General features: G+C 44.6%; 1 protein-coding gene across 1 annotated transcript in view; it reads left to right on the forward strand.

The window, feature by feature from the left end:
- Window positions 1-10782: 10782 nt before the first annotated feature.
- USP24 (ubiquitin specific peptidase 24) overlaps window positions 10783-26836 on the forward strand; it is a 112033-nt gene continuing 95979 nt past the window's right edge. The window contains exon 1 of the mRNA XM_056844066.1: window positions 10783-11156. Coding sequence (XP_056700044.1) covers window positions 10824-11156 — 333 coding nt within the window. The 5' untranslated portion in view covers window positions 10783-10823. The remainder of the gene's footprint in view (window positions 11157-26836) is intronic.

Here is a 26836-nt window from a genome sequence, read left to right on the forward strand (position 1 = left end):
GCCATTTGTTTTCCAATGAAAGTCATCCACCAGATCAAGCCCTTTACTAAGGGGGGTATTTATGACTAGTTCATTGTTAGAAACATCATTAGAGTCCAGAAAGAGTTTCTTAAAGAATGGTCTCCAAGTTGCATCCTTCAGGGCAACAAGGACTACTTCTCTCTCAATGAGGAATTCACTGTGTGTGTGTAAAGTGCCGTCAAGTCGCAGCCGACTTATGGCAACCCCTTTTTGGGGTTTTCATGGCAAGAGACTAACAGAGGTGGTTTGCCAGTGCCTTCCTCTGCACAGCAACCCTGGTATTCCTTGGTGGTCTTCTATCCAAATACTAACCAGGGCTGACCCTGCTTAGCTTCTGAGATCTGACGAGATCAGGCTAGCCTGGGCCATCCGAATTTACTAGACCCAGCCAGCCATTCTCCCTCAGCTAGATAATGAGCCAAGAATCAAAAATCCAGCTAGATAATGAGCCAAGATAATGGGCAAGAATCGAAAATCCAGGCATTAGACCCTATAAAAATGTTCAACATTTGCACTGTAAAGGCAAAACAGGAGTGTATCAGTCCTAAAATCAGGCCAAAACCCAGATTATCATTTCAATCCTTGCCATCCACAAATATCAGGAACTGGGCCACATAATCTAGTCAAAGTTAGAAATCCCAAAGGGATTTCATGATCTTTTAAACCAGCGTGGTATAGTGGTTAAGAGCAGTGGTTTGGAGCAGTAAACTTCAATCTGGAGAACTGGGTTTGATTCCCCACTCCTCCACATGAGCAGCAGATGCTAATCTGGTGAACTGGGTTGGTTTCCCACTCCTACACACGAAACCAGCTGGGTGACCTTGGGCTAGTCACAGCTCTCTTTGAGCTCTCTCAGCCCCACCTACCTCACAGGGTGTCTGTTGTGGGGAGAGGAAGGGAAGGAGATTGTAAACTGGTTTGAGTCTCCCTTAAGTGGTAGAGAAAGTTGGCATATAAAAACCAACTCTTCTTCTTCTTCTAATGTTACCATCAGACTTCTAATTTCAGCTAAATTCTTTATCATTTATGTATTAGATCACTTGAATTATTTAGTTTACTACTTAAATGTTTATACCACTTTACAGTTTTTTTAAAAAGTCTCAGTGATTGAGAATGGTTGTGTGTCGGCACAATCTAGCATTCTGTCAATATCCAGAAGAGGGCAGTGATATCACAGTGATGCATATTTTTTTATCCTCTACTTTCATTAGATGTATGAAGAAATGAATTACTTTTTCTTGTAGCAGAATATTGATTTGAGATTTATTCTATGCTGCTTTCCCCCACCCCCAAGTGAGGCATGGTAATGAAGCAAAACTGTTAATTGTAATTAGCAGTGATTTGTGGAAAAAATCAGTATCTCTACACCAACGCTGGAAGTAGAACGTTATTACTATCTCCATTTTACAGGTAGGAGAAGGCTGAAATCAGGAACAATTTAATGTTTTTAAATAAGATGCTCAAAATGTATAATTACCTTGATTTCTGTAGTCACATGCTTCAGTGATTTGATCACAACTAGAAATGAACATTTCAATTAATTTTGCATCTACGCTGTGGCCACATACAAAATGGTGGCTGGCCAGGTAGCCACTATTGATGCATGCTCATAATTACTGGCTTGCTTGGAATTTGTGTGCCAGTGGTTCATCATGGGTAGGCCGTGCATCGTGTAAGATCGACTATGTTAAGAGTACATCTGCTGCTTTTGTGCCTGCACACTCAGCAGCATTATTCATGTTGGCACACACTTGAAACTTACTGGATCAGAAGAATGACCATGGATTATGTATTTAAGTATTTTTCTCCTCCATGGGAACCCTAATAATGTTGTTTGCTGTTAAATGAATATGCAACGTGAAGCCTAACACTCCTGGGATTAGACTGGACCCACTTTCAAGTCCAAACTCTTTCCCACCCCTAGTGCAAAGGGGGCATTTGCCTATGAAAGCTGCCAGACCCCTCCCACCTAGAAAGGGAAGTCTACTGAGATGTATTTCCTTCTTAGTTTTCTAACTGTTTAAATGTAGGGCTCACTTACAGCTTTTGACAATGCAATGCTAGACTGATAAATTTAGGGGGAAAACATTTTTATTCCCCTTTTTGAAATTGCTTAGTGTTTGTTTTATTTATTTTATGTATTAATTAAAACATCTATATCCTGCCTTTGCTCTTGGTTCTTGTCTTTCTTCTCAGTGCACAATGTTATCAATAAAATTTACCTTTCTGGAATTAAATGCACTAGACTAGTGTTACACAATGAGTTCAAAACTACTCTGTGTGCCTAATGCTCTGTCTGTTACTGACTTGAGTAGATCTAGGCACGGATATAAGGACCCTGTGCCCAGAGAGGAAAGAAAAGGGGTGTTACAGGCCCTTTCAGACATCTTCAAAGGGTGCCTTCTGTCTTGTGGAAATAGAAGCAGAAACTGGGTACCTTTTGCCTTGTGGAAACAGAAAATCGATAGCTGGGTTGTCAATAAGCATGGAGGGAAAATGTCCTGTCCTTTTAATAGAGGCTTAATGAAATGTTACCAGGTGAAGGTATTTACCTCCATGCCATGAAAAGCTTCAATTGTCCATCGCCTCTATTGAAAGGACAGGACACTTTTCTTCAGGGCTGTTGGTATCTCTACAATACGATACTGTTCTGAAGTATGAATTAGAGAAGCATTTAAGTCAGAGCTGCAAAGCCCAGTGCAAAAGAGTGAAGCCCTGCTGGTGAGCAAGTTCTGTGTGACACGGTTATGTTTATGTTTCCTGCCACAAATACATAGAGTATAAAGGATGGACGTTTGTTCCCTCAATTCTTCATGTACTTACTTCAGGAAACAGCAAACATTACTGCCCTGTGAATTGTGAAGCAACCCTTAGTAGATTAAGCACAGTGTGGCAGATTCCATACTCCCCATGTTAGTGGCAACATTGTGAGTATTGTTTCATTGTGCTTTTCTAATATAAAAATCACCTATTACCTCTCTTTATTCACACTGTAGTTTTGAATGATGAAATACTGAAAATTGTTAAATCTGTTTTGGCAAAACAAGACAAAAGACCAATGGCACTTCAAAGACTAACAACATTTATTTCAATATGAGTTTTCATGGGTCACAGCTTACCTGTGACTCAAGAAAGCTCACAGGGAAATAAATGTTGTTAGTCTTTGATGTATCTCTGGACTTTTGAAATAAAAATGAAAAGTTAATAATCAAACACAATTATTCCTTTTTATTGGTTTCTCCCTTCTCTCTCTCTGTTCAGAGCATGACAGAATTCATACATAAAGCAGCGTGATCTCACCATGAGGAATGCCAAACATTTGCAAAAGATGTTAGAGAAAGATGCAAACAGAAGTCCAAAGGCTAATTCAGAGCAAAAGGCGCCTGCCAGTTGTAGACAGAAGCTGACAAGACCGCATTCTGCTTCAGATTACTACAATTTGGCCAGTTGTGTCAAAATACTACTGCATGTAATTACTTTTCTTTTTGAGAGGGTCACCTACCTGTGAATTTACTGTTGGCCACTTGATTTTCTGGAATACCAGTAAATGGTTTCTGGGATTAACTGGGAGTATTGGGAGCCAGCATTTGAAGGCTCCCAGAACTGGGTTTTTTTTTGGGGGGGGAGTATTTGTGTCTTCCCAGGTCTTAGATTATTCCCTTTTAAATTGTTTTTATTGACTTTGCAAAGTTATGTTCATTATTTTCGTGTCAGGTTTGCTTTTTGTGGTGGATTCTCAGGTTTGCCATTGCTGTAGATTCTCATGTTGTATATTGGCATGGGTTCTTGCATTTTATATTGCTGTAGATCCTCAGGTTGTAAATTGGTTAGATTCTCTGGTTTTACATTTGCTAGGCTAGAAACAGTGCTCCTGTTCTTTTTTGTTTGGATGATTCTCTGGTTGTACACTGGTATGCATTCTCAGGTTTTACATTTTTACATTCTATAGAAATCAGTGGAGTATGGCTGGGGGCACCTCATTCAGGGGGCCAATTGAAATTTGGGGGCTATTTAAAGGACAGGCACACTGCCATTTTGGTGCTGGTAGCTTTAAAAACAGCCCCTGCAGCCTCCCTGGAAAATTATCCAAAGGGAATAATGGAGCCAAAAAATATTGGAATCCTGAAAGAAAGAAAAAACAAATCCAAATACCAAACCAGTATTTGGAACCTGGGAAACTGGGAATACCAGCATTTTTTTGGCTCCCTGATATCCAAATCTGAAAAGAAAAGAAAAAAATTAGGTCAGTCTTCATGCCATTGAAATATATTTCACATTTGGCCTTTCGTTCTTGTCATATTTGCACACACATTGATGCCCAAAGGAGTCTTGTGGTACTTTAAAGACTAACAAGTTTTTATTCAAAAACAAGTTATTGTGGATTAAGCTCCCATGGATTGTCACTACAATGGATTAACATGGCTACTCCTGTAGATTACATCAATGCACATATATAATTGGGAAAGTATGTAACTATAGATATGACTTAGTATCAAAGTATTAATTTAGGAGTTACTGTATTTAGATGAAATGCTGTTATTGTGTAAAAACCCAGGGGGCAGAAGCTGAAGACAGGGGAGCAAATAAAAGTAGGTTCATTGTTGGGTTAGATGGAGAGAAGAAGCAGAAGAAGAAGAGAGGCTATGCGTTCAATCCTGGCTGAATCCTGGCTGAAACAGGGAATAAAGGAGGCTAAAGCAACCACACGTTTTCGCCCTATATGGGCTTTCAGGGAAGGGAAAGATGATATAGTGGGGGAGGGAGAAATGTGATACCCACTACAACCTATTTGTTTTAATAAAAATTTCACAGCTTTCACTACCTTTTCTATCCAGAAACACAACATTCTACATGGGAACCCTTGGAGGTCAAGATTAAATTCTGCAAATAGTCTATCAATATGATACATGCAGGTAGAGGGTTCCCCAAGCTGACTTACAGTTACATGTTACATTGGGGGACTTACCTGCTCCATTGTTCCAGTGTCCATTGTTCGCAGACTCTTGTAAGTACTGTGAGAGGAAAGGACGGACTTCAGGCTTCCCTCCTGTGCCTGCTTGCCCTTTTCTCAGGTTAGAATCATAGAATCAGTGTTGCAAGGGGCCATACAGGCCATCTAGTCCAACCCCCTGTTCAATGCCGGATAAGCCTAGGGCATCCCTGACAAGTATTCATCCAGTCGCTGCTTAAAGAGGGAAATTCATCACCTCCTGAGGCAGCTGATTCCACTGCTAAACTACTCTCACTGTAAAAAAAAAATAAAAAAAATCTTAATGTCTAGCCAGTAACTTTCCACCCACAATTTATACCCATTATTGTGAGTGCTATCCTCTGCTGCCAACAGAAACAGCTCCCTGCCCTCCTCTAAGTGACATCCTTTCAAATACTTAAAAAAGAGCAATCATGTTCCCCTCAACCTCCTCTTCTCCAGACTGAACATTCCCAAGTCCCTCAGCCTTTCCTCACAGGGCTTGGTCTCCAGGCCCCTGATCATCCTCACTGTTCTCCTCTGCACCCACTCCATTCTGTCCACATCCTTTTTAGAAGTGAGGCCTGCAGAACTGAACACAGTACTCCAGGTGTATCCTGACCAATGTGGTGTACAGCAGGACTATGACCTCTTGCAATTTGGATGTTATGCCCCTGTTGATGCACCCCAAGACCGCATTAGCCTTTTTGCTGCTGCATCACACTGACTGCTCATATCCAGCTTATAGTCCACCTGTACCCCTAGATCTTGTTCATGCACAGTGTTACCCAGAAGTGTATCCCCCATCCAGTATGCATGTTTCTCATTTTTGTTACCCAGATGTAGAACTCTGCACCTGTCCTTGTTGAATTGCATCCGGTTCACATCTGCCCACTTTTCCTATCACCTCTTTTACCTTGCACCAGGCCCCGCAGGGCCCTGGTCTCACTGGAGAGTTCCTCCAGGCTGGGGCCAGGACCAAAAAAGCCCTGGCCCTAGTTGAGGACAGCCAGACACTCTTTGGGCTGGGGAACAACAGAAACTTGTCATTAGCAAAGAGTAATGCCCTCTTGGGTATGTACCAGGAGAAACAGTCCCTTATCATGCCATTAAAGGTGACTGAAACTGAACTGAGACAGTCCCAAAGATACAATGGTCCCAGGCCGTTTAGGGCTTTAAAGGTGAAAAACAGCACCTTGAACCTGATGCAGTACTCCACTGGCTTCATATGTGCTCTCAGTGGGGTCCCGGTAAGAATAGAGCACCATTTATATGTTTCCTGTATTTTTATTTTGTCTCGTTGTAACACAGCAGTAGGACAACAATTACTTCCATCAGAAGCTGCATTATATTCATTGGCCTGGAAAAAATTGGCAGGCTATCTTGTGTTCTGGAATATATTATAAATGTCAGCCTCCAAGCTCAATTCACAAGCCTCTGCAGAGTGCATAACAAAGTAATAGATCAGTAATGAAGCTGTATCATAAACAGACAAGTGGGTAAGTTATTCTAGGGAAAGTTTCTTACAACCATAATCCTAACATACACTCAGCAGTAAATCTCACTGATTCCCACTGGTGTTGTTTCCAAGCGTATATACGTGATTGCAGCCTTCAGTGTTGATGAGACTCATTAAACCTTTGAAAAAGTGCAGGCATAACTGCAATTTCACCGGGGTGCCCCATAGCCCAGAAAGCCCCCCCAACCCTTCACTTTCCTGTTCCCTAGCAAACTATACTAGCCATCAGCAGATGTCTCTTCCCTGTGTTCACTCACTGTGAGGGGGAGAAAGAACGGTCACAAGCGTGCTGGGCTTGCCTACCCACCTCCATGCAATCACCAAGCGGCCTGCACTGGGCAAGCAGATAGAGGAAGCCCCCTCCTCATGATCAGCAGTGGCACTAGATTCAGATTCAGTAGCACCTTAGAAACCAATGAGATTTTCGGGGTATGAGCTTTCCAGGGTCAACGCGCCCTTCGTCAGATACAAGTATCTGATTCCTGAGTCCTCATATCCCAAGTGAGAAGGGTGTTGCAAAGAAAGAAGCCAGGATGCAGAGGTACAATACAAAATGTAATCAGCTTGATTAGAGCAGGGGAGAAATGCTTAGGGGCAGAAAATTAGCATCTGTGAGATAATAACCCTATGTTCCTATTCAGCTGGGGGGGGGGTCCATTGTCCTGAATTTGTGAATGAACTCAAGTACAGCAACACTGCATTGTAATCTCCCATTGAAATTTCTCTGTTTGAGGACTGCCACTCTCAGGTCAGCAACAGAATATCCTGGAAGAGTAAATGTTCTCCCACTGGTTTTTGAGTGTTGTGATTTTTGATGTCAGATTTACATCCATTTATTCTTTTGTGTAGGGACTGACCTGTTTGTATGATGTAGAGATTCTAGAACATCGCTGATCATGGGGAGAGGGTATACACACAGCACTTCCTCCATGCAATCAACCTGTGCAGACTACTCAGCAATTTCATGGAGGCAGGGGAAAGGGCTATGATGCTCATGCCCACTCTCCCTCCCCGTGCAGTGATTGAATACACAGATGAGATAGGAAAAGGGGGAAAACCCTTTAAAGGGCTAAAAAAAGGAGAAGGGGGGCTAGCATAGAGCTTTCAGCTGCCCCACACCATTTTGAAAGTGGAGCTTATCATGATCACCCTGGGGTTCCTCACTCTCCCTCCTCCTCTGTTACTTGCTCTAAGACAGCAAGCAGCAAAGAAAACGGAGTAGCCCTGGGCGCATGCTGCAAGAAATCCCAGCCTCTTTGGGATTTTCCCTTTGCTCTCCCAAAAACTCCTGAGACACTTGCTAGGAGCCCCTTCTTTCAATTATATCTTGCTCATAAGCTGGCTCCTTCCTTACTGTGCCAACCTAGTCACACTGATCCATACTTCCATAACATTCAAATTGGACTACGGTAACATGCTTAACACAGCCTTTGAAGATGTAGAAGCTTCAGTTGGTACAAAATGCTAAAGTGAGGCTCCTCACTGGGGTCAGCCGCTCAAAAACTCAACTCCAGTGCTAGGTCAACTGTACTGATTATCTATTTTCTTATAGGCCAAATTCAAAGTGCTGGTTATTGCGTTTAAAGCCCTTTGTGGTGCGGGTCTTCATATTTATCTAATTAGATTTAGTATATCCCCCATGGTTCAGTGGCATTTTTCAGACAACCACACCCTCATGGTGCCCTCTCTTAGGACGGTCAACATGACAAGAGTGAGGTCATGGGCTTTTTAAATAGGCCAGTTATGTCCAAAGTCCGGCCCGGGGGCCAATTGCGGCCCCTGGGCCGGTTTAATACGCCCCCCAGCCCGTTTTGCAGAGAGAGAAAAGGGGGCGCATGGGGGCTGCGCCTGTGCTTTGCATCCCCGACCGAGGGGGCGACGCTTGGGCAGAGGGTCGCCTCGATTGGCTGTCTCAGCCCCACCTCCTGGAATGAAGGCCAGCGAGTCTGCAACCCTAGAGAGGCCACTTCCTTCTTACCCAGAGCCCGCGTGTGGGGACACGGCCTTTGTTGTTCTGACGCGTGGAAAAGCAGCAGCAGCTCCTCCTGAGTGAGTCAAGGGGGATCCTGAGGATTGGTTGGGGGGGACTCGAGGGTGGGAAAGGTGGCCAGAGGGGGGGGAAGGGAAATGCAAGGGAGGTCAGAGGCTGGCCCCAATCTGGGAGAGAAAAGACACCCCCCCACACACAAACACCGAAAAGCCTGGGGGTGGGGGGGGCTGCTCTGTCTGGCTCTCCTCTTTCCTCCTTCCTCTCTGCAGAAGGCTGGGGTGGGGGAGATGCAGCCCCTTCCATGCATTGCAGAGGTCTCGAGAGGGATCCAGATTTGCAGGGTGGGTGGGAGGGAGGAGGAGAGAGACTGGATGGGTCTTGGGTGGAGAGACTGAGTCAAGGAAAGGCAAGGGGGAGAGGGTACTGGATTTGGGGGCAGGGAGTGTTTGGAGTCAGACCCCCCAGCAGGTTCTCTCCAAGGCAAGTGGCTGCTTCGAAAGAAGGGATGGGGTGGGGGAAATAAATGACTCCTGGCATGTATTGTATTTGGAAACGAGGCACGTTCAGTCGGGGCCAAGTCTGCAGAGGACACCTGTGTTCATTCCGGAGGTCAAAGCCCCGAGCAGAGAGCAAAGAGGTCAGAAGGAAAGAAGAAGAGAAGGGTTGGTTTTTATATGCCCACTTTCTCTACAACTTAAGGGTGGCTTACAATCGCCCTCCCCTTTCCCGCCCCCCACAACAGATACCCTGTGAGGTAGATAAGGCTAAGAGAGCTGTGACTTGCCCAAGGTCACCCAGCTGGCATCGTGTGTAGGAGCTGGAGAAACAAATCCAGCTCACCAGATTAGCCTCCACTGCTCATGTGGAGGAGTGGGAGAATCAGACCCGGTTCTCCAGATGAGACTCCACCGCTCCAAACCACCACTCTTAACCACTACACCATGCTGGCTCTCATGGGGAGAAAAACTCCACATTCCTCCCTGCACGGGAGATGTCAGAGTGTTTGAATCTTGGACTCCATGAGAATGAAACCCAGTTTATTTCCTGGCTCAGATAAGGGGAGGACAGAATACCCCCGGCATGGTTGAAGGGAGAGAGTCGACAGTCCCAGAGAGGCACATGAGCGGGGGGGGGGGGGAGGAAGAGTTCCTGCTCCCTCCCTACAGAAGGAAGGTTGGAGATTTAGAAGCTGGGGGGCGTCCGGTGAGCTGAAAGGGGCTTTGGGGAAAGGAAGGAATGTAGCCATGGTTTTTGTGGTGCAGTCTGTGGTTATGGGCATAATAAGTATGCCATTTGCAATAAACTTTGCATAAAATAGTTAATTTGCATTTAATTAATTTAATTAAGAATGTCAGGTAGAATGGTTGGCCCTCATGCATGTTCATTTCATCAAATCTGGCTCTCTTTGAAAAAAGTTTGGACACCCCTGAAATAGGCCTAGTCCTCTGGAATGGCTAACCAGAGCGAGTGACGAAGACGGCTTCAGTCACTGCATTCGGCAATGTAATCATTTCAGAGGGTATTTGGTGGTGGGTAAACCGTTATGACCAATTTAGTCTGTGCACTTTTATCTTGTTGACGGACTGTAGTGTTCCTTGTGTCCTTGCAACTTAGCCGCCTTGAGTCTAGAGAGATCAGGTGGGATATATTTTTAACAAATTTAAATATTTTTTAACAAATACCGTCAAATAGTGACGCCTAACAGCAACTTACCGCTTTCCAGTATCACTATTATTATTCTGTTTACAGCATTTACTACTTTAACATTCTTCGCTATACACGTGTAGTAAATTACTATACGTAGCCGTCGGTTCACAGAAAAATTCCAAAAACCATCACACAGATATTTACCACACACAAAAAGGACCAACCCAAATATTACAGTTTGTATTCTCTCCAGACGCGCCATTTTGTTATATTGTTTGCTTTAAAAAATAAAGTTCATTACAATTGTTGCCGACACGTGTAGCGGGTGTTTCTGTCTAGGCTGCCTGTAGAATTCCGCCGCCTTTGAGGGTTGCCATGACAACCTCCCCCCCCCTCCTCCTCGTCCCATTCATGTTCGGGCAGCGGCCTCGCCTCGCCTCCCCCGGCACGTGACCGCGGCGGTTCTCCTCGCGCTCGTATCTGGGCTTCGGCGAGCGCCGCTTCCGGGTGGGTGTGGGGCTCGGCCGTGTGTCGCCCTGCCCTGAGGCGGTGATAGCGGTAGCGGCGAAGGGAGGCCGAAGAAGGAGGCTGCCGGCAACATGGCGGCGCGCAGAGCTGGCCGCGGAAAGCGCCGCGCCAGCGGGAGCAGCCTCTGAGCCGGAGCCGAGAGGGACGCCATGGAGAGCGAGGAGGAGCAGCACACGACGACGCTGCTGTGCATGGGCTTCTCGGACGCGGCCGCCATCCGCAGGGCCCTCCGCTTGGCCAAGAACGACATCAACGAGGCCGTGGCGCTGCTCACCAACGAGCGGCCCGGCCTGCACTATGAGCCCATGGAGAGCGGAGGCGGCGGCCCGGGAGGCGGCGGGGGCGGCGGCGGCGGCCCGGGAGGGCCCCAGCCAAGCGGCGGCACCCGCGGCGGAGGGGACGGCGACGGCAGCGGGGGCGGCGGCGGCAGCAGCGGCGGCTTCGACCCGCCTCCTGCTTATCATGAGGTGGTGGAGAACGAGGTAACGGTCGCGGGAGGGCCGTTGGGAGGGAGGGGGGGCTGCGCGCGCGTGTTGTTGGTGCCTCCTCAGCGACCAGCGTTGCGGGATCCCGCCCACGGAACGAGCCCTCCCGCCTGTCAGCGACGGGGGCGTTTTGTTCCCTGACCCCCTCCCTCCTCCTCCTCCTCTCCGTTTGTTCGCTCGCAGTTCCCGTGGCTCGGAAGGACTGGAAACTCCCGCCTCACGACCGAAAGAAAGCCCTAGGAATTGCCCGAAGCTCCCGCCTTCGGTCTGCAAGAAAACTCCCTTCGGAGCGAGGGGAACGGAGGTCTCCCGCTGCCCCCTTTCGCTCGCGCGCCGATCCCCGTCCTCGGATTCTTACCCCCAGTTTCCTTTCCAGGCATGGGGCTCTTCAACCTCAGCTGAGTAAGGTCTTTTGCGCGCTGGGTTATCCTTGTCACTGACTTTCCCTGGACTGGAGTTCCCCAACGTCGGGGGGTGGGGGGGTGGGGCAGGTTTTCATGAATCTCGAGTAAGATCTGTCAGATGACTCTGCAGTGTAGCAGAGTTGACTGATAATCCCATGTGCGTGTCCTGGTTTGACATGGCAAGAGGAATGCAGCCTCAAGACTAGAAAGGACTTGATGTTGTCTTCACTGTTGTGATGCGAGCTTCTTTCTGCCTTAGTCATTTTTTTACTGCATAGTACTGATACTAAACTCTGATTTTCATATAGCATGGGAGCTCTTATTTAAATATAGGCAGAACAGAATCATTTATTACGGTCAAAGATCTTACTGTAGGTGTGAACTGTCTTGGTGAGGCTTAGGTGTCCTTAGCTGTTTCGAGTGTAAACTAGTTTAGCAAAATAGAGAGATGGATAGTGACTGTTATTGCAAATTTTCTGTGTACTTTTCTTGATTACATCTGAATTTGACAGAATTATTTCACCTTGTATTTGCTGCATTTCATGGCCCTTTGACTTGCTGGTTATTTTTTATGATCTCATATATAAAATTTGCATCAGCAAATCATGCATCTCACAAAGTGGGTTCTGCTCCATGCTGCAATAAAATCTTGTTTGTTTTTTAAGGAGTACTAATCTTCTGATTATTTTTGCTGCAACAGCGAACACATTTAGAACGCTGAGATTAATTTTAGTAGTATTCTTTATAATTTTATCGCTTCTCAACCTTTTGGCTAAGATCAATTGTAGTGTGCCTTATAATAACTAGATTCCTAATTTTAGTGTGCCTTATAATAACTAGATTCTTGAATTACAAGAGGAGCATAAGGATTTATGAACTAGGTTCAGTCTTGGTTTGAGTGCATGTCTTTCTGATGCTATAAAGGTTAACGTTAATGGTCTTCATAGAAATAGTTTCTTGCAGTTCTGTTTTAGAAACCATATTTGTTTTTGCCAATGTGGCCAAAAGAATTATTGATTCCTCTTAATCACTATTCCTTAAGCTCAGGTGCATCTGGAACTCTTATGTGCTCAGATTCTGTTGTTCATCTTATTCTGTTCTTGGTTCCTCACATAGTCTTTCTGAACACATGCAAAGCTTTCTCTTTCAGGTATGTCCTTTCTGGTGTGATTTCAGTGGGCTTAGAGTGCAGAATACTTATGGGTCGCCATAAGTCAGCTGTGACTTGATGGTACAAAAAACACAAGAGTGGAAGAAATCTACATAAGTCTTCCTTGCTGTTGTGTAGGAGAGACCATTACAGTTAGCCAAAAATTCTATATTTTTGAATTGTTGTTACATAGGAAAATATGTTTTTTGTCTTTCCAGAACCTTTTTAAGGTTCTAGTTAGGGTGTTAGTTACACTCATGAACATTGAGCCATTCTTAGAGCTTGAGTGCAAGTTAGTATAAAGTTTGAAAATATTTTTGATATGAGACAGAAATTATACCTGGGCAGCCCAATCCTGAAGGGGGTGGTAGTAAGGGTGTGCCCAGGGACTGCACAGCTGCGCCGTCTCCTGAGTTGCTTGCTGCCCGGTGCAGCAAGCCAAAAAAGAAATTTCTGATGAAATCTTGTGAAACTCTCCCATTGCGTTTCATGGGACTACGATTGCTGGCCCGAAAGGGCTTTGGAAGCTGACTAAAGGCAGCTCTGCCCCCAGAAACACCCCCTTTGCTGCCGGTGTGAGGTCTTGCACAGGAGATACGCTGTTGGTGATGCTGCGCCAGCGCCAACAGCTCACGCTGCCACGCGAATCCCCTGCAGCAGCGCAAATGGCACTTATGCTGCCTCCTCATCCCTTTCAGACCCTCCTTTCAGGATTGCATGGTAAAACACAAAATAGCTGCAGACCCTTTGACCCTTCATACTTAGACTGTAAAGAAGAGGATAATTAGTACCGTCTTTCCTATTGAGGAGCCTGTAGGAAGTTGAGCTTAGGCCTTGACTGAAATGTATGGTGGTATTTGTTTTAATTAATGTATGTTTACTGTCTTGCTCCACAGAATGTGTGGGTGTAGACTACTAGTTTGTTACTGTTCTTAATGAACTTTCTATGTCTCTGTAATGTCTCATAATTGTTGTATTAATTGCTTTCTTAGTACAGAGCAGTGTATGGTAAATAAAAGTGGAGAAACAAAGTAGATGGAGTGGGCGCCACCAAAAAGGGAGAGGGTTTGATTTTATTGTTTGCTTAGTTAACTGAAGTAGGGAAAGTTGCTCCTTTTAAAACTGGTATAGCTTTTGGTATTGTCTCATGACCAGTTTCTAGGGGATCTGTATCTGATCTTCATTCCCAGTGGTGACTTGCTTTAATTAAACACAATTACAGGTAGATAAATAAAACTCATTGATGCAGAAAATTATAGATTAAGATCTTGGTGCGTAATATATATTTTATTATAAGTGGCAGTTTACGCTAATAATGTTATATACTTGAAGTTCATCTTGCGAGCAGTGAATTATTGTCCAGAGTTTTTGAATAAACTGGGTTTATAAAATGAGCTGCTGATGGGGCAATGGAACTTACAAAAAGGTTACCCAGCAATATCTTTTTTGGCACCTTTGACCCTTAGGCCCTGTTTTTTCCTTCAGTCCCTCTCCCCCTTTTTTGTAGAAGCTGCTCCCACCTTATGCTTATGCCCCTTTAGAATCTGGGGCATCAACAAACAGACATCATTGTAACATCGTAAATGTTAATGAACTTGGTGTGTAATTAGTTGAGATCTAACCTCTACGCTTGATTCAGATTTCATATAATGTTTAGACTTCTGTTTAGTATATATATTGTGCTTGAGAATCCTTATGTTTATCCTTCCAGTCATAGTGTGAATTAGGTGACAGTGATTTTATCCCAAGACCAACATATGAATGAACTGTATGGATTTGCATCAGTTTGAACCTGCATTTACTACATCCAGACCAATATTCCTTCCACTGCACCACATTTTGTCCACGTCCATTTTATCTTCATCTCTACCTGAGTAAGAGATGTTAGATACTAGATTTTTTCCCCCTGTGTGGGATGTACAGGGGTGGACAGGCTTATTTGAGCACAGTTTGTGTCAATTTCTCACAGCTGTCAGCTTAACTGAAAGAGCAGCAGTTTTTTATTATCTATGTTGTCTACACGTTAATTTTTTAAAAAATGTAATATGTTTAGTATTCTGACAAGATCCTATGGGTTAGAGAAACACACCCCTTGAGATTTAAATTGTTACTAAAATGTAACTTTTAACAATGCTTGACCACAACCCAGTTTTATGGTATTTTTATTGTTTTTTTTGTAATGGCCTTTGGCCCCAGGCAATAACATTGAACTTGAACACATGCAGTAGTACATAGAGACTGACATTAAATAAAACATACCTATCTTTATTTATAGACCATTCTGTAGTCTGTATAATCTTTTCACAGGAATTTAGAAATAATATTTGCTGTATCAGTCATTTTTCAAAATAATGAGCTTTCAGTTTCAGATAGATAAGTTCCAGCTAAGACTCAAGACTGCATGCTGGAAATATCGGACTTGGGCAGGCTGTTAGAGTGCTGTCAACTCTGGCAGTAAGTTTACTGCCTGTCTTGCCTGGTATTGGGTATTTCCAAATTCCCTCAACTAGTAATGCTGACAACTGAACTGTATTTGTCTGGAAAGGAATCAGTGATCATGTCCTGTTAAGGAAGGAGTTTAGAGTAAAAAGCAATATTTCCTATTGTTAAACAATCACATGGCAATAAAATACTCAGCTGTCTTTACATATCCAATATCAAATCTTTAGAAGGTAGATCTCGTTACATTTAAAAGCAACAAACATCTTGCCCAATAATTCCATTTAAAAACTAATCTGTAAATTTTACTGCTACTTCAGCATTTGCTATTACCACCATAAATTTAATTTCCTTACATTTTCCCTTATTTTCCTCCTGTCTGTTAAGTGGTTGTTTCTTTTTTAGCAATATGTTGTTTTGGTGTCTTCTGTATGTTCAAATATGCAATAATATTTTGTGCCTTGTAACTCCAACTCACCCCTTGGAATTCATTCTTCTGTTTAGTGGGAAATGTATGGAAAGACATTAAGCTTGTCAACAGCTTCTTGCAACTCACCTTATTCAATGATACCCTACGCGATTAGCAGACCTGTTTTTCCTTGCAACAACATGGCATGAGGCAGATTTTCGTGTTTTCTTTGACATAGGCTCCATTAATAGTGTTTGTGTACTACGCACTTGCTTCACCCACAGATCAGCTGCTGTAGTTTAAAACAAAACACTGATCTGCGTCTTTTCTGTTCCATTTTTCTCATCTCAGTTCACTGAAGAGTAGTTCTGCTATAATATAATAGTAACTTCAGAAAGGCTCTTGCAAGGAGCACTTTAGAATGCTTCCTACCAAAAGTGTGTAGTATCATTAGTGTGAATTCATAAATGTGCAATTGTTGCAAGAAACATTGCTTAGGCAGGTTTTATCCTTTACCAATATGCTCTGAAATTCTCAATTGCTTTTTTCATGATTAAATGTTGTATAGCAATTAATTATTAATATGTAGTGCTTTTAGAGCACAGAGAACTCTTAACATTCCTTACATACATACATCTTTCAAACATTCCTGTGAGACAGACGGCAGTTATCCTTTCTGGAAACAGAAGAGCGTCTAGTTTTTATCCAGATCTCCAAATATTAGTGGCCCAGTAAATAGTTGCAACATCATTATCATTTACATTAAAGTTAAGTACATACAGTGCAACAAATTTGTATTGAATTTGCTTTTGCTTTACTTTCTCTATCAAGCCTAATTATTAACCTTCAGTTATAGCTTGAGTTATTACTAGACCACACAAAGCCAGCAAATGCTGTCTGTGTTCAATTAGCACATTTCTAATGCTAACTCTAATGGCTACTGTAGCTTACCTTCAGTCACACAGTGAAGATCCTTGTGCAATGGATGCAGCTGATGCCAAAGCAACATTTTCAAAAATATACACAGCCAAACAGAAACGTTGCTAGGCAAAAGCACCACCTGGCCCTGCTCACTTTCGAAAAATACTTCTTGTGCACCAGGAAAGGTGTCAGCAACATTGGGAACCCCTGCTGTAGGCCCTTTTTTTTTTTTTTTTTGCTAATTGTCACTCCAAGACTTTTCTTGCAAAATACATTTTTATTCTTTCCGGAATGTATATGAAACCATATTGGGCAGGGAAACAATTTGGTGTGTGTGAAATTCAGAATGTAAAAAAGACTAGCAGGCAAAGAGTTAAATGTCCTTCTTTACTTCCCTACCTCTTTGCATCAATTTGAAATCGTTTTTCATGAGTGAAGTTCTCTGAGTGTATTAAGAACCCAGGTGGGGTAGAGAGCAAGGGGAAGGCTGGTCATATTACAACACAAATGAAGGAATTGCATGCAACTTCCCATGGGCTGTGTTACAGAGTAAGAAAAGTGAGTGCTACTGGGCAATATGTAATAGATGAGAGCTGGGGAGTATAGTAGTAATTTTGATGCTGCTGGTCCTCTCTTGCGCATAGGTAAAGGAAGCATGCACCTTACTGCCATATAACTTTGTGGTCGCTAAGTGAAAGCACCCCTCCCCAGCCTGAGGAGAGCCTACATCCTAACACTTCTTAGCACAAATAGCGCAACTTGCTATGTGCTGGAATGGTTGGCCCTGTTATAAAGTACATTTTCATGCCTCAGGTTTCCTTGTGATCTGTGTGCATTGGCTTGCACGTGTACTAAATTTCAAGGCTCTACATCATTTGGAAGAGCCTACCAGTCTTGATATTGCCAATCAGTGAATGCAGCTGGAGTCCCTGATATGTAACCTACAATATATGTGCCTGTGTGCTGCCACTTACTACTGACGTTTATAGTTGCCAAGAGCCTCTTCCTCTCGAGGAAGGATCCATGCTGATCAGAGTAGTTGGGTACAGCCTATAATCAATAAAACAATAATGTTATTTTTTTAAACACCCTAATTAAGAGAATGATCAACAAATGCAAAAAAATCTTTACAATCTAGCATTATTAACTGTAAAACATGGAGCTTTAAGATGGTTAATATGTGCTGAGTTCTACCGTTGAAACTAGTTAAATCCAAAGTAAAACACTTACCTTGGCTAGTTTCTTGTGGTCTTTAATCAAACATTTTATTTACAAATAGTGGCCATTGAAGAGGTACCGTATATACTCGAGTATAAGCCTAGTTTTTTAGCCATGATTTTTGGCTTAAAAAACTCACCTCGGCTTATACTCGGTCAATACGGTAATTTGCCTGCCGGGCCCTCTCCCAGTGCGCTCCCGCCGGCCAGCTGATGGGCGGGCTGTCCCGCCTTCTCCACCCTACCCGATCGCGCCTTCTGCGCGGCGGCGGCTTCTTCCCACACCACCCCGCCCAATCGCGCCTTTTGCGCGATCGCGCCTTCTGCGCGGCGGCAACGGTTTCTTCACCCCCCACCCCGCCTTCTGCTGGGCGGCGGCGGTTTCTTCCCTCCCCCACCCCCCCACCTCACCCGGGCCGGTCCTCCCGCTTGCCAGCTGACCCTGCGGGGCCTCCTGCACGCAGGGAGGGGGCCACCGCCTGCCTGCGCGCCTGGAGCCCGGTCAGGTAAGCCTGCGGGGGGGAGGGGGTGCATTTCCCCCTCGGCTTATACTTGGGTTCCTAATTTTTCCCCATTTTTGGGGTGAAATTAGGCACCTCGGCTTATACTCGGGTCGGCTTATACCCGAGTATATACGGTATATCGATATGTGAAGCTTCTCTGGAAATTGTGTAATGTGGCTTCCTTTGGAAATTTTAGTATAAAACAGTTTTGCAGTAAAAGATTTGTGGCAATGTGTCATTAGGATCCTCATTCAATGATGTTAGTATTCCAATTGTTTCTTAGCTCCCAGCACTTTTATTTATTGACATAAAAGAAGAGACTCTTCTGGAACCTAACCATTTGTCTTTCTCCCAATCTTTTGACATATACAGCAGACAACTTTTTTCACTGTTGAAAACTGTTAGTCACACTGAAGAAAAATAATTAATAACTCTTCCAGCCTTAAGTAGTATAGTGTCATATTGATTGCCAATTTTTAAGGATTTCCAAATCCAATGTGAAATAGCTTGCTGCTTACTGAAATAACCTCCAAATGAAGATTAACACTTGATGTGATAAGAAATGTTTATCATTGATGGAGGTGGTAGGCAGTTTATGCATGGAACAAATGTCTCAGCTGGGCAGGAAGCATCTTTCAGATAACATTCAGCAGCGGCATCTTCTGGTAATCTTCCCAGTCAGAAGTTCTATTCAACTACAGTTGTTTAATAAGGAAGTGAAATACTCGGGAAATGGAGCTAAACAGAAATCGCCAGTGTTTGAAGTTAATTCTAGCTAATCGTTAGGAACGTGTTTCGATTAAGAACAGTAGCCTCTTGTAAGAAAAGATGTGGGAGGATCTAACCTTTTGGAGCTTTTATTTGTACTCTTCAGACATTCATCCCCCATCTCAAATCCTAAGTTTTTTGTACAAATAAGTTCAGTTTAGGCTTGTACTTTTCTGTTTCACCATGGATTGCTTGCTTTCCTTTGTTCAATATCCAAAGTTGACTAGGTGAATTTTAAAATTTTAAAATATCCAAAGGTGGAAATGCTGCAGGGAATACAAGAAGTCATAATTTAAAATGTATCCGCATATAATTTTGTAACAGTGTACAAATCTGTCATTTCATACACTTTTGGATGTCAAGACATTTGTTCTGTGGATGAAGAGTACAGGTATTCTAAAACTTGGCGAACACTGCAGTTGCCAATAGTGTATTGCCATACCCAGTATATCATGCTAATTGTGCACCAACTGAGACACATTTAAACAATAAATATATATTTACAAATATGTTGTATATTCTAGTTTTGGATAAATCCAACATTCCTCCAACTTAAATGGCTCTTCTTGCAGTGGAGGAAGATTCCTGAGATTAGGATGACTTGAAGCTTGAGCCAAAAGTAAAGATAGGGTATAAATATTTTAATAAATAAACTTTGTACAGTGAAGTTGTAGGATAGGAGTAGGGTCCACCCTGTTGTAATCTAATGTTTTAGACCAGTGATCCCCAAAATAGGCAGTACTGCCCCCAGGGGGGATTTCCTAGGGGAGCGCTAAGAAGCAAGGGGACAGCAGGGTGTGTGGAGGTGGTCCCCTTCGACCTCATTATTCACTTATTTACAATTGGCCAGGCTAGGGCCTAGAGCAAAACACCTTCCTCACTTCGTCTTTAATGTTTTGCTGCTCTTAACAATTCCAAAGTTATTTCCTTTGATCACATTTGTTTGTAATTATGATTCTGAGTTGTCACAACTCACAAGATAGCCAATTATTGGTAATAGCTTTTGATTTTCTTATAAATTAGTTACTGTACATCTGTGGTATGTGAAGGTTTGTGTATGCTTGTTAGGTAGTTATTTATAAATATTTTATGCTATAAATTTCCTTCGTCCTCATATTTTCATTAGTAAGAATATTATTCATGGAATATTCTTTGTTGTATATTCATTTTCTAGCCACAGGATTAGATGAGAGCATATATTGTGTGCATGAATGTCACACACTCATGCCTATATGTTTGTTTTTCTGGGAACCTACAGCTATAAAACAAGTATTTTTTTCTCTTTTTAACAAACATAGATACCAAATTTGCTGTGTATTTACCATACACATACGTTAGCATGCATTCAGAAAAGCCATAGAAAAATCATCCTTAATAGCTAATTTTGTTTATGGAGATACACATTTTTTCAAAGTCCGACAGGAGAAAAGAATATTATTATTGGAATATTCTTTGTTTCTGTCCGGGTTCAGCCGCAGCCTCTGCAGCCGCAGCCACGTCAGGCACAGCCTCCCCGGACTTTGGCGATGAGGAAGCCATCGCAGCGACAGCAGACAAGGCTGCAGTAGCCGTGACCTCATGGGTCAGCACCGAGCGGTCTGAGATTGACGCAGATGCCTCTCCTGATGTGGGGCGGGGGGCACCACTAAGAGAGCTCCAGGCTAGTTCAGCCCCGCCAGGAGAATGGGCGCGATCTGGGGCAGCCGAGCAGGGGAAGGGACAGAGTGTGGACAAGGGAGACAGCACAGGCCCCGCCACCTCCTCCGCTCCCAGCCCTGCTGCTAAGGGCAGGTGCTGACACCACCCCCTCTCAGCAGGCAACCCAGTAGGAACACAGGTTGGGAAGGGGACCAGCAAGACGCCATTCCTCAACAGAGCCTGATGGCAAAGAGGGGAGGATGGAGAGAAGCCCTCCTCATGAGTAACGCCAGCACAGGTGGCAGAGCCAGGCCCCGCATGAGGGAGGCCTGGCTGACAAGGGGAACAGGGGAGAACCTGGGGAGGAGGGTGGTGGCTGGGAAGGAACAGGTGTAGGATATTCAGGGAGAAAGGGTTAAATAGGAAGGAATGGCCAGCTGAGGAGGATTTTTTGGATGAAGCTGACAGCGCAGAGGGAGGCGAGAGAGAAGGAGAGCTGAGTGCTAAGCAGAAGTCCAGGGCAGAGGAGGCACTGAGACTCGTTATCCAGCATCTCTGCCCATTTAATTGGCTATCAAAAGGCAACTGTGTGACACTTTTACATCCTTTTTTACACTGTTGTGGAGTTTCTTGAGGACATAAGTGCTTTGCTCAGTGGTGAACTCAGAGATCGGTAATGGCCTTGCTTGCTTATCAGAACTATTTGCAAAGTTCGATGAAATGAATTTGTAGTTGCAAGGAAAAATATACCGTATATACCCGTGTATAAGCCGACCCGCGTATAAGCCGAGGTGCCTAATTTCTCCCCCAAAATGGGGAAAATTAGGCACCCGCGTATAAGCCGAGGGTTGGCTTATAACCCCTCCCCCCCCTCAGGCTTACCTCAATCCAGGTGCGCAGGCCGGCGCCGGCCGGCAGGGTCCTCGCTGCGCCCGGCAGGGGCAGCGACGGGGCCTCTGGAGGCCCTCCCAGGCCGGCGCCGGCCGGTAGGAGCCTCGCTGCGCCCGGCAGGGGCGGCGACGGGGCCTCTGGAGGCCCTCCCAGGCCGGCGCCGGCCGGCAGGAGCCTCGCTGCGCCTGGAAGGGGCGGCGACGGGGCCTCTGGAGACCCTCCCAGGCCGGCACCGGCCGGCAGGAGCCTCGCTGCGCCCGGCAGGGGCGGCGACGGGGCCTCCAGAGGCCTCTGGAGGCCCTCCCAGGGCGCTCCTGGCCGGGGGAAGCCACGTGGGCACGGCAGCAATGGCGATGGCGGCGGCGGTAAGTTCCCTCCTCCCTCCTCTCTCCCTCCCCCCTCCCCTACCGTATTGACCCGCGTATAAGCCGAGGCCGGCTTTTTCAGCCCTTTTTTTGGGCTGAAAACTCGGCTTATACGCAAGTATATACGGTAGATATTTTTCAAATATCTATAAATTTAAACCAAAATAAGCCTGCCTTAACAGAAAAGCAACACATTTCTCTTTTTAAAACAAAATAAAAACTTTAATTGCGTACTTCTTGGTGTGAACATTGTGTCATTGTTCTGGAAATTTGTAGTCTTTGTAGAGTCTCTCCTACAACTTCTGTTCCTTAAGTTAATTTTTCTCCACCATCGCAAGAAACAAGATGAGTGCAGTTCCAAGAATTTTTGGATACTATGAGCTTGTTCCATTAACAGTAGAGCATTGTAAGAGAGATATTATACTGGAGGAGATCTTGCTCTGCAAGAGGGCCTCTCTATTAGTGGAAAAGATTGATAGAATCAAAGCCAGGGTCTTTATGTGGTAAGGCAGGACAAATGAGATATGGCCATGTTCTAAATGCATGGTATTCTTTGCCTGCCAATAATCAGCTAGATTGTTAAACCTGCAATTATTACCTGCAGGATTATGTTGGTATGTCTGCAGCTCCATTTCACTGGAAATATTCCATTGATTCTCATCAAGTACAGATTTATTGTATATAGCAAAAGTCTGTTACAATCAAGCAGACAAAGTCAAATCAGGTTCAACAAAACAGTTAAAATCAAGTACAAAAATAAATTTAAATCAGATACAAATATTGTCCTGTTTAACTACAATACTGACTCGTATTTTCCTGGCTGCTAGGGCAAAAAGAGACATATTGTAAGTAACAGTATCATCAGTGTCGGACAGGAGAAAAGAAAGCTTCTCCTGATCATTAATACAGCTAATATTAGATAAAAATAAGGCAAGAAATTTAGATCTGGGTTCATGGTACAGGGAACAATACAACACGTAATGGGGGAGGTCCTTGAGTTCTGAGGATCCACAAATACATAAACCAGAGGCTGCCAGGATTTGGGCATAGTAAAATCTGGGATAGGAACACCCTTTGAATCATTCGTGATGGAATAGCGAATGAGGATATTATTATAAAATGTTGACCAGGCCCCATTATTTGAAAGAATCACCTCAAAGCTAAGATGGCCAAGTATGTTGGTGGAAACTTTACGAGGCTGTCTCCAGTATTTTTAATATGGCAACATGCATGCTGGCTTGTATTGAAGGTAAGCCAAGTTCTGCCTGCATCAGAGCTGCAGGGGTTCCTTTAGGTAAAGCAAGGATTTTCCACGTGAAATAATTTTGGATAGATTCCAAGCTGGAAATCAAATGATCACTCCAACCCCAAACTTCAGTGCCAGATAATAGTTGGGAAATGACTTGAGCGAGGAAAGGTTTTATAGCTGGAACTATAAGAAACCCTCCTTTTTAAAAATAAAATCTCCAAAATAGGACCAATTGATCTCATGGCTATTGATCTGATTGTTGTCAGGTGCTCCTTCCAAGATAAGGATTGGGTAAAAGTCATCCCAAGATATTTGAAGGTACTACATTGGGCGACTAGAGATCCATTTATGCTCCATTTCAACTTTTTTTCAGCCAATACACGCAGCTTGACCAAGACTGAAACCATGACTCACTGTGCATGACTAGTCACCAAACAGTCTATGAGATGACCAAGATCTTCTATTGGATCGGACATCACAGGATCTTATCCTAAATAAACCTGGTCTAAGATTCTTTGAATTTTTAGCAGTTTCATCAACTGCATATTTTGCATGGTACTAAATTTGATAGTTCGGGAGGCCCTTTCACCTTTCTGTCTTCTTTCCAGGCAAGTGCAGTTGACCATATTGCAGTCTCACCTTCTTTAATGAGTTACATTTTATATTTTGATGTGGGAGTTAGGGTTCAGAGTGACCACTGCCCCCTACGATTTATGCTCATATTTGGGGACAATATTTTTCTTGATCCCTTTTCTTGATTCCCAACCCCTTAGACAAGAACCAGCTAAATGTGCAGACCATTTGAGTCTTCTTACAACTTCAGGCCAAATTAGTCCGATTTTTTGGAGACAGACGATATATGTTCCAGAAACCAAATGTTATTACAGGCTGAATCAGATGCCATAATATTCTTTGAAGACCTAATAGCACTTCTTAGATCCACACTCTGCAATAACAGACCTATTAAAACCACTACCTTTTCTAGAAATGGGTGGTTTGACCTCGAATGTAGAAAGGCCAAGAAAGAGCTAGTATTTTATACAAGACAAGCTCATAGTCGCCAGGGAGGAGATTTTATCAAGTTCCTCACCTCATTGAGGTGTGCCTACAAAAACCTCAAGCAGAAAAAGCGTGAGCATACCAAATTATTATTGCAGGAATTAGGTTTGTCTGTACAAGAGAAGAGGGAGGCCCGTTTTGGGAACTCGTCTCTTTCGGCCTTGGCAACCTCCCTTCTTTGCTAGAAGCTCAAATCCCTGCAAAACAATGGTACCGTATATACCCGTGTATAAGCCGACCCGCGTATAAGCCGAGGTGCCTAATTTCTCCCCAAAAATAGGGAAAAATTAGGCACCCGCGTATAAGCCGAGGGTCGGCTTATAACCCCTCCCCCCCCCCAAGACTTACCTTCTGGGCTCCTGGCGGCGGGAAGCGGCGGATCCGGCGGGGGCGGCGGAGCGCCCTCCCCGCGGCCGCAGAAGGCCTCTAGAGGCCTCTCCCGGCCGGGAGAAGGCGGCGGGGGGGGCAGAGCGCCCTCCCCGCGGCCGCAGAGGGCCTTTAGAGGCCTCTCCCGGCCGGGAGAAGGCGGCGGGGGGGGCAGAGCGCCCTCCCCGCGGCCGCAGAGGGCCTCTAGAGGCCTCTCCCGGCCGTGAGAAGGCGGCGGGGGCGGCAGAGCGCCCTCCCCTCGGCCGCAGAGGGTCTTTAGAGGCCTCTCCCGGCCGGGAGAAGGCGGCGGGGGGGCGGAGCGCCATCCCCGCGGCCACAGAGGGCCTCTAGAGGCCTCTCCCGGCCGGGAGAAGGCGGCGGGAGTGGCAGAGCGCCCTCTCCGCGGCCGCAGCAGGCCTCTGAAGGCCGCTCCCGGCCGGGAGAAGGCGGCGGGGGCGGCGGAGCGCCCTCCCTGCGGCCGCAGGGGGGCTCTGGAGGCCGCTCCCGGCCTGGAAAAGATGGCGGTGGTAAGTTCCCCCCTCCCTCCTCCCTCCTCCTTCCCCCCTCTACCGTATTGACCCGCGTATAAGCCGAGGCCGGCTTTTTCAGCCCTTTTTTTGGGCTGAAAAACTCGGCTTATACGCGAGTATATACGGTATGACCACTTTAGTATTTGGGGCCTCCTCTGCCAATTTGGAAAATGTAGCTCAGCGACAGGCACTTCCATATAACCTATCCAGCTTACCACAATGGCCTCCCATTACTGTGCCCAATATCAGAGCCCTTATTGCATTGCTTGCCTTGGGCAAGTCCACAGGGGAAGACCTGATACTGTCTGAGCTGTATGAGCTTTCCCCTGAATGGTGGCCCCCAGTTTTAGCAAAATTATCTACTCAGATCAATGCAGCTGGTGTCTTCCCATCAGGATGGAAGCGAAGTATTGTGGTCCCAATATCTAAAAAAGGGAGTAAAGCTTGTTGGATACAGTTGCCAAATTATACAGCAAGTCTTTTTAGGCCAGGTTGGAGAATGGGGTGGCATCCAATCACATCATTTACCCTGCAAAGTTGGCCTGTACAAATATAGATAAGCGCTTGTTGCTTCTTCTCCAGGCATTCCATACTAACATCTATGCCAAAATGAGGGTGGGAACCTCAGGCTCACTAACAGGAAATTCCTATAATTAGAGGGGTAAAGCAGGGCTGTGTGCTGGTCCCTTTACTTTTTAAATTTGTACTTAAATGTTATCATCCTGCAGTTATCTGGCTCTGCATTTGTCATCCCCCCCTTTGGGCTCGCGGAAAATTTTAGTTCTCTTGTATGCTGATGTCACTGACATCTTTCACTTCTGAATTGAGGGCAAAGTCTTTCAAACTTGGTGAAGCATTGCACCTCTTTGGCCGGGCCTTTTCATGAACATTTGTTTCTGAAGGATTGGGTTTGAAAGTATCCTTTGCAAGAAAGACCTACAGTCCTTGATTCTTTTCATTTAAATATATCCTCCTTTTCCTCCTGGGGTCCTGAGGTGGCTAAGAAGATTAATTTTTTTACACTACATAAAACTCATGAGGTCATAGCAACCAAGAAGTCAATTAAAACATCCTACCTCAAACCCATTGGGGCCAAAACTTATAAAGAACATCCTAGCAAAAACTTCACACTCTAGAACAGCATGATCATCACAGCCCTTGTTAAAGTCAGCAGTGATGGGCATCTACAGATTTCCAGAAGGAGCTCATTTCACAGCAGTAGAGGTGCTGTGGAAAAGGGGCATGATCTGGCTGCAGCCATAAGGAAGCCTGTCTCAGAGGAATGCCTTATAGAAGGTGGGCTTCCAGTAGAACACTCTAATCTTTTGTTTTTGATATGGATCCAAAAGCTATAGCAAAGTACATGAGGGAGGAACTGGGAACATCTGAGTCAGGTGAAAACGTCAGGGAAAGTTTGTTAACCTGAAGAGATAGCTTTCGTTGCTCCATTCCTCACAATATTTGTGCATATGTTACTGACCTTATCTGTTAGCTTTTCGTACAGCACTGTTTGGCACTCTCATAGATGTAGTTCTGTAATCACAGTGTTGTTTCTAGTACTCTAGTGAAATGGGCAATTTTTATTATTTAATATTCCTTCTGCCACTTCCTTGGAGATGTTTTCCTAGATAATTGTTTCCTACTTCTGCATTTTTAATGTGCTGTCACGCAAATAGGAAGCATTTTATAAATGTTCAGTTGGTTTTTATACAGTGATGGTTCTTGTTAGATCAGGAAATGAAAGCAATAATTGAAATGGTATACTAGT

The sequence above is a fragment of the Euleptes europaea genome, chromosome 2 (assembly GCF_029931775.1).
Source record: "Euleptes europaea isolate rEulEur1 chromosome 2, rEulEur1.hap1, whole genome shotgun sequence".
Classification (NCBI taxonomy): Eukaryota; Metazoa; Chordata; class Lepidosauria; order Squamata; family Sphaerodactylidae; genus Euleptes; species Euleptes europaea.